Source organism: Liolophura sinensis, chromosome 4 (assembly GCF_032854445.1).
Source record: "Liolophura sinensis isolate JHLJ2023 chromosome 4, CUHK_Ljap_v2, whole genome shotgun sequence".
NCBI classification, from domain to species: Eukaryota; Metazoa; Mollusca; class Polyplacophora; order Chitonida; family Chitonidae; genus Liolophura; species Liolophura sinensis.
In genome coordinates this window covers 20,012,774-20,025,854 of record NC_088298.1, presented here as the reverse complement: position 1 = coordinate 20,025,854, position 13,081 = coordinate 20,012,774, and the positions used below count along the sequence as shown (strand labels likewise).

Genomic DNA, 13,081 nt, shown 5'->3' with positions numbered 1-13,081 from the left:
TGATCAATTTATATTTTGAACATTTAACATGTTTCATTGACCTTCTTAGGCACAAGCCAACCTTGTCAGCACATCTAGCTTGTGAAGTTTTAAATTTGACTGAATTTCATGAATGCACATACATTGACTGAGACTGCCAAATTCAGAGCTTCACAGATAAAGAAATATCATTGCTCTTGAAATTTAGCGTCACCTGTAAATGCCATTTAGATTACTTAGTTGGCTGGATTCTGAGAGTTCTATTGATCTTAGAAAGGTGTGTTAAAGTTTGGAAAGTACAATGACATCCTGCTGCAAAGCAAAGGTTTCGGTACCAAGAGTAATATTTAAGGATTTGGTGGTAAGTTATTTTTGAGCAGTGAATCATGGCACATATAAAAGGAACGCAAAATAGACACAGATAGGCTGACAGTATGATTTGCTCGGTTGAAGATAATGGCCTTCCCTTAAATTCGGCTTAGGATAGGCAGAACCTGGATTTGCCTATCTCTCAATCCAGCCAATCAGAGTGGATTCTGTATCCGTTTGAGTGAAGAATGTCTTCAGGTGAACATTTCGCAGTGAGAAGCAATTGTCAGTTCTGATATTATCCACTGGTTTTAGGTGACTGACCCACATTAGAGCCTGCCATTAATGAACAGGCCAGGACATTAATGAACAGACCATTAATGAACAGACTGACTCTTCCAGAAATGTACCTCATTTAGTGCATTTTTCAACACCTCCATAAAAAAAAAACAAATGTTTTTACTTTCTTAAATTCTTAAAAAAAGGAAAGTCTGAAATCAGCCCTGTGAAACTGAAAATCTGAGACAGCTTGATCAAATCCAAATTCAACAATACAACACTAAAAATCAGATCCCATGACACCAGGCCATGGGTGTCAGATTCTAAGCAATGTTAAAAGTTTTTCTGGATTCTTTAACAACTGAAAAAAATGGAGCCATCTGAAATCCTGAAGTCCTCCTCCTTCAGCAGTGATTGGATCATTACATTTTCATTGGACACAAATAACATCACATTTATTACTCACACTACCATTCCCCTCCCACTAAGATCCTTAACTGAGCTTGTACACGAGTTTAAAGGTCAAAAAAAAAAATTAATTAAGAAGTCAAGTTATGAAGAGCACTCCTATGGTTCAAATACAGATATAAAAATCATCAGGCCACTGGAAGGTTTTCCCGTCATAGAAGGCAAAGTAGAGCAGAGGGGTTTTCATATAAAAATACAACGCAGCAACAGACAACGGACAATGCACCGACGAGACTATAAGCTTGCACCTGTGCATCTTTTAACAATGTATCTAAATATACAGTAAAAAAAGGTAAGTACAAATAGTTAACAGCCACTGGGGGTTTGTCTTCAATTAAATGGGTCATCTGACTATAACTTGTACAAAATTTTCGTACAAATGGCTGACTGTTTCTTTCCTTTTGAGAAAAGAAAGACGAAAGTGATCAGTTTTCTCACATGTCCATTTCCCATTACAGAAAACATCTCACTGGTCTTATTGCTTATATCCAGCCAATCACAAAGCTGGAAACTTGAATAGGGGAGTCACATGTCCAGACGCAACCAATCAGAACATGTCACACTTGAGCAGCTGTCAGTCTCTGAATCCACCAATCAAAATGCTCCACACTGTCACATGTGTGATGGAATCCTAGAAACTTATCCATGGAATCTTCACCTCTTATATCTGGAAAAAAAAAAAGACACCAAAAAAATAGCAGTTGTTATTGTTGTTTAAATCACGGTTCAAACCAGATAAAACAACTGACAGAAACAAAACCTTTTAAAACAAGAAAGCTTACATGTACGTTCCTTTCAAAGTTTATCCCAAGCATTCAGTTCCTGTAGCTCACCTAAATTTTAAAATTTATCAACTGCAACAGTTTGCTGGATTCTCACTGATTTGTCCAGCTTACAGGGTCACTTGGAAGTCTTTTGTGAAGTCTGATTAAATTTCTTTTAAGTAGGCATCAAAAGTATCATTTTAAGGCCTTTATGGGCTTCTTTATGTTTTAACCATTGATGAAGAAAAAAAAAAAAAAAACAACAACAACAAACCAGCAAGAAACGGTCATTATACTCGCAGCGTTGTTCGTATTCCACTTCTGCCCGACGGTTTCTTTGGCATCTCATTTAACAACTCGTCCATTTCTGGCAGAAGCTTAAGTCCGTTCACGGTGAAAATGGAAGCAGCTAAAAGCAAAAAGTATTTCCATTTCTTCATTACAGGTTGTGTTACAAATGCCACAGATATCTACTCATTTTGTCTGGGGATTTCAAACTTTTTCCAAATGTCATATATTGCATCCCTTGGCTCAAACTTGTATTACAACTGTTTCTAAAATGGCTTGTAGAGAAAGATGGAATGTGTGCTTTACGATCCATTTAAGAAATGTTTTATTTATATTATTATTAATTTTCTGGTGCTTTTTTGAATTTCAATATTTATTTATTTGACAGATGCTTTATGTTTGACACTCTAGAATGTTTTCACTAAAAAGACAGATATTTATAGGTTTATGGCTGGATAAAATTCATCAAAGCCCAGAGGAAATTGTTTTCTTGTACAAGAATTAACTGTACGCTAATTCCCAACCTTATCGCATATGAAAGAGCAGCTTTCAGCAAAATTTATGCACCTATATAATTTGATTTTGAAGACAAAACTACAAAAAATATAATTTTATCAGCCTACAGAGAATAATGCCCTCAGAATATGCTTGAATAAACACCTTTAAAACATGTGAAAAGGTTGAAAAATTACAGCACACATAAATATATTGAAGATGACATTTTTCTGAGTTACCATCTGGAAGTTCATGAACAAGATGAGGGAGGTCAGAGAAGTATTCGTGCTTCATCGCCTTCTGGGCCGACAATCGCCGGTGGGGGTTCATCTACAAGTCAAAATACAGAGACAACCACTTGTTGTTACACTACATCACAAGGGAGATAAATGTGATAAAATTCCAGGTCTGGGGCTATAAACAGTAGCCATCTTACGAGTCAAATGTCACGATGATCTGGAACTCTAATACATCAAGTATCCGGTACATCAATTGGGTTGAGTCCACCAACACAAAACAAGAAACAGGGCCCTTAATTATGAAAATAAGTACAAAAAATTCAAACAACTACAATTAAAATATTTTGCTCTAGAAAGTTTAAAACTTTTTCATGCTGATTCTTTGGAGCAAAACAAAACACAAAAACACTGCAATAAAACTAGCCACAATTTCAGTCCTTTCCTGTTCTGAGTTTGACTTCTTCAGCATTTCTAGCAGCTTGATAAATACCAGCCCTGGTTGTTTGAGCCATCATCCAAAAGTTTCAAAATTCCAGGTACATGATCGGTCAAATATAAAACATTAACTAACATTCTATCTTTAACATTCATATTTTATTTTAATCACCAAGAGACTGAGTGCAAGGCCGCATCAACTGTTTGTGGTATTTCACATTCATTGCAAAATATGCACTAGCTGCATTTTCAGACACCCTTACCCCTACAATGTACACATCTTCATCCCGTATATTACATACAGGAAGTATTTTCCTGAGGACATGTGGCCCCAGATATAAACAGCTATGACCCACTTACCTGCAGCAGCTGTGACGCCAGGTGTGCCGCCAGAGGAATAAAGGAGATTTTAGGAATCACAGTCATTAGATTTTGTGGAGGATAAAGCCCAAATTGCTCTGAAACACAAACATGAGGACCAAACAGACTTAATATATTTCTAACACTGGAGTGGTTTCAACGTGAATTTATTTATTTGACTGGTGTTTTACACCGTATTGAATGACTGTAGCCTGCATTATGGCGGGAGAAAACCGTGCACAGGCCAGGGGAAACTCACGACTATTTGCAGGAAGCCAGCAAGAACTGGACTTGAACTCACAGCCACCGCATTGGTGGGAGGTTCCTGGGTCATTGTGACTTGCTGGCGAGCTACCCCCTCAGCCACCGAGGCTCCTTAATGTGAACTGAATTTAAATATTCAAATTACGGTCACAGAAACATTGACCAGCAGTTACAAAGTAAATTCATATTAATGGAAGACAAAAATGAGAACCAAAAAGGGTTAATGTATTTCCAGCATCCAAGAGAAATCAATGTTTATTAAATTAAAAACTCAACATTACTGTAGCAGAGATACTGAACAGCATTTACAAAGTAAATGGATATTAGCGAAATAAGCTGTTTAACCAGTTTTAACCTTCTGCTCATTTTACTTATATGATGTATGAAAGTATGTATGTATGCTTTGGGCTTAATATTATCAGTTATGTGACGATGAGGAGTCATTATGTGTTTGTACATATACTGTGTCTTATTGCGGTAGGGCGAGCTCATGCCGCCAAAGTGCTGCCTCCACTGAAGTATTGCTTTAAAGACACCCGACATGACACCTCACCCTGTCATATTACAGTGACAGCGAGCCAACCAGTCCTGTCTCCTTGCTCTAACCTCTCACTGCCGAGTGCCAAGAGGCAGCAGAAAGTGCCATTTTTAAAGTCTTCGATATGATCTGACCCAACCTGGGTTTGATCCCTGGTTCTCTTGACAATGAGGCGGACACTCTACCCATTAGGCCACCAAAGGTGTTACTTATATGACACATAAGTTATTTAACCAGGTTTAATGACATACTCCAGAACATTTCACTTATTCGACGACGGACAGGTTTTTGGGTGGAAAAAATGGAGACAGAACTCAAGGAAACCACCACCCTTAGCCATGGTTGAAATATTAAGTTTTTCCTAAAGAGTCCAAACATTTCTCCACCTATGCACTAAAAACATCTGAACATTGTGCTCCTTTCACACAAAAACAAAAATGCAGATAAAAATTTCCTAATTTCTAGTTTAAGACTAGTTTGGATATGCCAAATTTTGACCAAAAAAAGAAAAATTTAAAAAATTCCTACAGGCCTGTCACACGAGTCATTCAAAAAAATGACCTCTTCAAGTTAGGTGACCACCTTATTATACATGTACCAGACTTCCAAATGTAGCACATACATGAAACTGGAAGTCTGTCATACTTTTGACCTGATAACTTACTTAGGTCGTAATTTGGGTAGCGCGTTACCCCTTCCCATGTGTCCTCAGTGGGTGTACCCAAAACCTGAGAATGAAAAAAGAACAAATTCAAATGTAAAATCTAAATATATTAACACTTTTGCATTTTATACGTTAAGACCTTGGTTACCTATATTAAAGCCGCATTTTATTTATTTACTGCGCTGAATTTAAATTATGGAGTTAAACCACCAACCCTTGGCAAGTTACTGACAAACTTTCCAATGTGTGAACATACAGATTTGGGTTCTCAAAATTCTGGTCCACAATGAATATTAGACTTCACAAACTGCTAGTACATTTTTATTATTAAGATTCAATGAACAATGAGTGCCGGGTATGTCCAAGATTGAACTTACACCTTATAGACAATCGTCTTAACCTCTCTACCATGACCCGCTCCAGCATAAATGTTAAAGATCCACCCGATTGAAAGAGTATTTCTTAATTAATGCCAAGCTGGCAATATTTCAGGCACACTGTGGTAACAGAGATACGCTCGACAAGAAATACTTAAATGCATACCCGGAAGATCATGTCTAGTTGATCATCTTTCATCCCAGGAAACGTGGCAAGACCAGATATCATCTCCGTAAATATACACCCTACACCCCTGAAATATATGTTATGCAACAGTTAGCTTATGTCTAAGTATGTACCACGTATCAAGTGATGTGGAGGAGTTAATGTCTCAGTACGTACCACATATCAAATGATGTGGAGAGTTAGCTAATGTCTCAGTGCAAGCCACATATCAAGTGATGTCAAATAGCTGATGTCTCAGTATGTACCACATATTGAGTGATGTGGAGTACTTAGCTAATGTCTCAGTACGTACCACATGTTGAGTGATGTGGAGTAGTTAGCTAATGTCTCAGTACATACCACATATCGAGTGATGTGGAGTAGTTAGCTAATGTCTCAGTACGTACCACATGTTGAGTGATGTGGAGTAGTTAGCTAATGTCTCAGTACATACCACATGTCGAGTGAGGTGGAGTAGTTAGCTAATGTCTCAGTACGTACCACATATCGAGTGATGTGGAGTAGTTAGCTAATGTCTCAGTATGTACCATATATCGAGTGAGGTGGAGTAGTTAGCTAATGTCTCAGTAAGTACCACATATTGAGTGATGTGGAGTAGTTAGCTAATGTCTCAGTAAGTACCACATATCGAGTGATGTGGAGTAGTTAGCTAATGTCTCAGTATGTACCACATATCGAGTGAGGTGGAGTAGTTAGCTAATGTCTCAGTATGTACCATATATCGAGTGAGGTGGAGTAGTTAGCTAATGTCTCAGTAAGTACCACATATTGAGTGAGGTGGAGTAGTTAGCTAATGTCTCAGTAAGTACCACATATCGAGTGAGGTGGAGTAGTTAGCTAATGTCTCAGTAAGTACCACATATGGAGTGATGTGGAGTAGTTAGCTAATGTCTCAGTAAGTACCACATATCGAGTGAGGTGGAGTAGTTAGCTAATGTCTCAGTAAGTACCACATATCGAGTGATGTGGAGTAGTTAGCTAATGTCTCAGTAAGTACCACATATCGAGTGAGGTGGAGTAGTTAGATAATGTCTCAGTACGTACCACATATCGAGTGAGGTGGAGTAGTTAGTTGAGCCTAGCAGGACATCAGGGGGACGGTACCAAAGTGTAACCACTTCATGAGAATACGTCCGGCTCGGCACAGATTTGGCACGGGCTAATCCTGCAATGGAAAATGTCAGCTTCATTTGTTTGAACTCCCAAAAATAACAATTTAGGATGCAAAAGGTAACAGAACAATTGTTATGTTGTTAACATGGAAGTTACCATTAACATATCTACACAAAGCCACTGTGCACAAATCTCCATGAAACGTGTAATGTTTATTTGTTTATCTGATCGGTCTTTTACGCTGCACTCATGAATATTTCACTTATACGATGGCGGCCAACATTATGCAGAGCCCGGGGGAAGCCTACGACCATCTGCAGGTTGCTGGCAGGCCTTCTGTATTCTGATTTGTATGATCAGAACTTCAATTCTACCTGACAAAACTAAGAAATTAGTAATTTTAAACAAGGTCCGCCTTCATATCATGAAATTATCAAATGTACAATTTGTTTCACAGATTAAAATCCAAAATCAGCTGCAAACAGTTTTTCATATATGGTAATGCTCGTAAACAATGTACTGGGTATATTCATCAAAAATCTTCCTAATGTACTTACCAAAATCTGCTAATTTTAATTCACCTATATCACTAATAAGTAAATTCTGTGGTTTTAAATCTCTGAAAAATAAGAAAACATCCTGTAAGAAATAGTAATGAAGAAGAAATTTTGTAAGAAATTAGCAAAGGAGTCAGAATAAATAAAGTAAGTATTAAAGGTGAAAAAAAAAAACATAAAAATTACACATGAAAAAAAGTTCACATGAAAGAGTGTAAAAAGTTAGTCATAAATGTGGTCTTCAACATTTTTCTTTAAACAGAAAAAGACACTTGGAAATAATTTTATATGGTGGGTATTGCGAAACCATCATGTGGTATATATGATCTTTCTGTAGTAATGTAATAAATGAAGATGTAACACATGTTTAATAAATATACGTGCGATAGAATTTGTTTTTTTCAGCTAACAAAAGTGTCCAGACTGGATTTTCATTATTTTGATATTTTTAATATATTCATAATTATTATCATAATCAGGCTAAATGCATATTTTTGGATATAAACAACAAATTTTCATTCAAGTAAATTTATTACACATGCCTCACATCCTTATTTAGAACATTATTATGCAACGATGATCAGTACCAAAATGTGGTTCCAAATATCCATAATACAAAAATATTTTCAAATACCACTTTACAAACCATATTTGCAAATAAATTTTGATGCTCTTTTAACTGATTTTGGCATCATTTTGCGGTTTTCTTTAAAATGTTTTCTTCTCCTTTAAAGAAGAGTAAGTCTCACGAGAAAGAGTAAAAAAGAGAAAATCTTGCAAAAAATAAACGGGAGTAAATCTGGTAAGGAACAGTGAAAGGGAGTAAATCTGGTAAGGAATAGCAATGAGGAGTAAATCTGGTAAAAACAAAATGATATATCTTAATGGTCAAACTTTATAACATGTAGAATTATGACTTAATATATTATAACCATGGCAACAAAACTTTCAATACAGCAATCCATCTATGATACCTTTTCACTGTTGTCAAGGCAACCATCACCTTGGTTTCCTACTTACCTGTGTAATATCCTAAATCTGTGAATGTAAGCCAACCCTCTTAACAACTGGAACAAGAATAACTGCAAAAACAAAAACATTTCATCTTCATTTAATGTCTTTTTTTTCTCCATTTTAACTCTGTGTTCAAAATTATTTCATTTATATAAAGGCCGTACTCAAGAATATTTCACTTACACAATGGCGGCCAGATTTATGGTGGGAGGAAACCAGGCAGAGCCTGAGAAACCCATGATCATATGAACGTTGCTGCCAGACTTTCCCCACGTACGGCCAGAGAGGAAGCCAGCATGAGTTTGACTTGAACTGACAGCGACCACACTGGAGAAAGGCTCTTGCGTAAATGCGCTGCACTGGCATGCTAACCATCTCGAAGACGAAGGCCCCAGGCAATCGTGTTCAGGTGAATAAATGCAAATGTAGATCTCATGAGGAAAACAGTGAATCCTGCAAAGTGCCATCCCAACAAACTTAATTTTACACTAACAAAGGCATAATTATTAATTGCCTTATTTTTTCGATTGATTTTACTCAAAAGAAAGTGGAGAGCCTGGTGTATACCTGGCACCTGACAGACCTCCTGATTTTGAACTGTGTGCCTATCAGTGAGAGAGCTGGATTTGATAGCCTGGAGTAAACCTGACACCTGACAGTTCTCCTGATTTTGAACTGTGTGCCAAGCAGTAGGAGAGCTGGATGTGATAGCCTGGAGTAAACCTGGCACCTGACAGTCCCCCTGATTTTGAACTGAGTGCCATTCAGTGAGAGAGCTGGACTTAATCTTGCTGTTTCATGGGTAAGGGGGACAATCTGTTTGGGGCCTCCTTAGTAAGGGGATCAATCAGCTTTTATGGCCTCGTTGGTATGGGGGTCAATTAGCTTGGTGCCTTGTTGGTAAGGTATCAATCAGCTTGGGGCCTCTTTGATGAAGGGTCAATCAGCTTGGGGCCTCGTTGGTAAGGGGGTCAATCAGTCTGAGGCCTCGCTGGTAAGGGGTTAATCAGCTTGAGGCCTCATTGGTAAGGGGGTCAACCAGTTTACGGTCTAATTAATATGAGGGTCAATCAGCTTGGGGCCTCATTAGAAAGGGGTCAATCAGCTTGGGGCCTCCTTGGTAAGGGGGCTAATCAGTTTGAGGCCTCGTTGGTAAGGGGTCACCAATTTGGGGTCATAACGTCCAGTATTCATCTACATGTTTGATAACACACACAGCTTACCTTAACATTGAAAGGATTGAGTCCACCTGTGTGTTTTTCTAAATACTGACTTAAGTCGGAGGACTGAAACGAAAAAATAATGTTATTAACTCGTTAAAAACATAAAATAAAATAAATACCTAATTAACATGATTCTACTTTTATATAAACTACCTATACAACAGAGACTTGTCTTTGATCCCTTTCAAAAATTCAATTTTTGTTTAACAATTCAGAGATGAAAAATTCTATGTTTATATGCCCCTTCTTCAGCTCTGAGCTGCTATTGGATTATGTTTCTACTGCCAAAATAAAATAACACTTCAATTTAAAAAACAAGACCAACCAGATTTCATCTGTTTCCAGATCTCATCTCATAAACACAAGACCCACACCCACTTAAATTTGTTTTAATGAAAGTGATTGATTACATAATTTCTTTGATGTTAAACACTTGTCCTGACATCACTCTATTCACAAATGGTAATTTCTCTCTCAAGAAAGTACTCCAGCCAATTGTCCAGCCAAGCATATCTTGGCCATGTTGCCACACATAAAGAATCAGAACTAAAACACAGTTCCATCTGCCCACTTCATATGCCTACTTACTCCTACCCCTAAACACAGAAATCATTTATCATGTAGCACCAATGCGACCGTTTAAGTGGGGGACAGACCTTGTAACTGTACATTCCTAGATGAAAAAGTCCTCATGGCTTTATGCCTCATACTTTCTGATCCGGGAATGAACAGATGTTCACACAGAAGTGAGCATGTGGTGCATGCTGGTGGTGCAACAACAACAGAAAAGTATATTGTATCTGTCTTAGCTTGTTGGCCTTGTCTTTGAAGCGAAATCTAGTGCTTAGTGAATTTTACTTGATTTTACTTATTTATTTGATTGGTGTTTTACCCCATACATTTCACTTATACAGCCAGCATCATGGTGGGAGGAAACTGGGCAATTTAAGCCTGAAAAAATGAATGATTATGGCTTAACGCCATTTTTTCAGCTGTATTGTGGCCAAAAGCTTGAATCTGCACATCACTCACCACATATTCAAATACAAAGGTCAGGGTCTCTTTGGTGTGGATGATGTCATGAAGAGTGACAATGTTCGCATGTTTGAGGCCCTTCAGTAATGACGCTGAAAAACACACACAAAAACAATGTCATCAAATTGAACCATATTCTGGATATGCAGCAATAAAGCTATCTTGAACCATCAACAAATTTGATCAAAGACATAGAGTACATGTAGTATATTTAGACGAAAAGCTATCTGATCTGGTCAGGTGGATGTCATTTAAAATTTCTGTGCAGTTCACACAAACACTTATGTAAGTGCCCAGGCATTAATTTTAGTTTTCAAATTACATTTAAAATTGTCCTTCCACGGACAAATTTTTTCAAGACTTAGGGTAGGTTTAAAAACGTATGGACTGATCAAAATTAAGACAATAATAATCCAAATGACTTAATCTCAAGGTCAACTAGGTCAACATTTTCATCACCTGTTTTAGGATAAGTTACCACGATATAAAGGTTGTAATATTACTCCTGTGTTTTGACTGTTTTGCTTATATATGTAATTCTAGCAGGAAAATTGTGTTTCTCCTTTCTCACATGGTTAGATCATCCAATGAACAACATACTCATACCTTTACTTTTTCAAAAGGCTGGTAAAGAAATGTAATATTCTACTTTCAACACTACTAATATCTGTCCCAAAAATTAGCGGAATTAGGGTAACAACACTTTCAACATCTGTTGGTAAACTACTAGTAATAAGCCAGTCCCAATGTCCACACACTTATAGTGCTGCATCAATGAAGCAACATGCCAAAGACACCCCCATGCAGCTCCAGTACACCGTAACCAGACTGATGAACACTTTGCCTTACCCCTTTTAATATACACTCAGCACCATGTTAGCACATACGAATCGTAAAAACTGTTTTAGGCACATTCAAAGTCCGGACCATAACTAGGACAATTAAAGCTCTTGGCCAACGCACAGTTCTCTGGGAATTAGAGAATGAATATGTTTATAAATATGCGAGTTACAGGTAAAAGTTCCAAAATTCGTAGTTTCAAACTGTACATGTACCTTCTCTGATGGCTGTAAATGGAGCCCCTTCCTCCTCCTTAAGCTGAATCTCCTTCAGAGCTACCGTCTGATGGGTTAAACTGAAATAATAAATGATGGGACACAACAAGTGTAAATTCCCATTACAGCTGCAACATTCTACAAATATGTATTTATCTCTTTGGTGTTTTACACCATACTAAAGAATATTTTACTTATACGGCCGCAGCCAACATTACGGTGGGAGGGAACCAGGCAGAGCATGGGGGAAATCCACAACCATCCGCAGGTAACTGGAAAACCTTCTCACGTATGGCTGGAGAGCAAGCCACCATGAGCTGGATTTGAACTCACAGCGACCGCATTGACGTTAGGCATTATTTCTTAATTTGATGACATTTATTTGCCTCTAAAAAATGCAACCTTTTGGCTGAAATTTTAGGTCATTAGAGTGACACCAATTCTATTTTTTTTTTCAAGTGAGCAGACACTAAAAAATCCCAAACTTAAATAGAAATAAAATTGAAAATTCACCTTTCTATTCTGTCTGACAAATATTTTCATCATTTCCTGTGTTCTAATCAAGTAAATAGGACTTCACTAGTAAAAATTGCTGAGGCAGTTCACATTTCCCTTAAATTAGATGATTTGTTAGGTTTAGTTTTATACCTTCAACAGGAAAAAGATTCACTATGTGCATAAAATAAAAGCATAAATTGATGTAGCTTAAGTGTGAATTATTCCAGAACATGAAGGTATTAAAATCCCAACCCTAAACTATATATAAATCAACTGTCTCTCAGCCTCTCTCTCAGCCCGGCTTAAGTAGCACAAGATTTACTTCCCTTGCATTCCTCCACTCTCTGGCTTTGAAACTATAATAAATTTTGTTAGGGAGTCATTTCACGCCGTAAAATTTTATTACAGAGTAATGAGCCAGGACATTTATCTCCCATTATCAGTGTCCTTAAAGACAATAATCCTACACTGCCAAATTGATTTCTGATTCGTTATAAGCCCCTTTATTGATCACGATATTAAATCTTTTCTCCGCTGACTAAATGAGATTGGAAATGACTTTATTGCCGACTTTGCAGAATAGGAAATGAGGCTGTGAAAGTGTATGCCCAAAGAATGGGGTTATGATCTTATAACAATGGAATAGCCAGAACATGGAGGCAGCATGAGGTACCAGGTCATCACTACCCTAATTCCTCAACCTTTTGCGCAACTGAAAGAGCAACTTTCAGTGCAATTTATTCACATTTTTTAAACTTTATTTTTGGAGACAAAACAACACTGAGTGGATTGGCCAATTCCCGAGCTTCACAGAAAGTATGATTTTATCAGCCAACACAGAATAATGCCCCCAGAATAAGCTTGGATATACATCTTGGAAACATGTGTAAAGCTTGAAGAACTACCTGAAATCCTCAACAAATCTGACAAGTAAAGAATA

General features: G+C 37.4%; 1 protein-coding gene across 2 annotated transcripts in view; it reads right to left on the bottom strand.

Moving 5' to 3' along the window:
- Window positions 1-1,112: 1,112 nt before the first annotated feature.
- The window catches only part of LOC135464598 (cyclin-dependent kinase 14-like), a 33,151-nt gene continuing 21,182 nt past the window's right edge, over window positions 1,113-13,081 (bottom strand). For both annotated transcript variants that reach the window (XM_064742040.1, XM_064742041.1), the window contains exons 4-15: window positions 11,644-11,723; window positions 10,586-10,680; window positions 9,554-9,616; window positions 8,337-8,398; window positions 7,317-7,378; window positions 6,691-6,811; window positions 5,626-5,713; window positions 5,083-5,146; window positions 3,617-3,714; window positions 2,822-2,912; window positions 2,074-2,208; window positions 1,113-1,702 (exon numbers count right to left, since the gene is read on the bottom strand). In XM_064742040.1, the coding sequence (XP_064598110.1) occupies window positions 2,090-2,208; window positions 2,822-2,912; window positions 3,617-3,714; window positions 5,083-5,146; window positions 5,626-5,713; window positions 6,691-6,811; window positions 7,317-7,378; window positions 8,337-8,398; window positions 9,554-9,616; window positions 10,586-10,680; window positions 11,644-11,723 (943 nt within the window). In that variant the 3' untranslated portion in view covers window positions 1,113-1,702; window positions 2,074-2,089. The remainder of the gene's footprint in view (window positions 1,703-2,073; window positions 2,209-2,821; window positions 2,913-3,616; window positions 3,715-5,082; window positions 5,147-5,625; window positions 5,714-6,690; window positions 6,812-7,316; window positions 7,379-8,336; window positions 8,399-9,553; window positions 9,617-10,585; window positions 10,681-11,643; window positions 11,724-13,081) is intronic.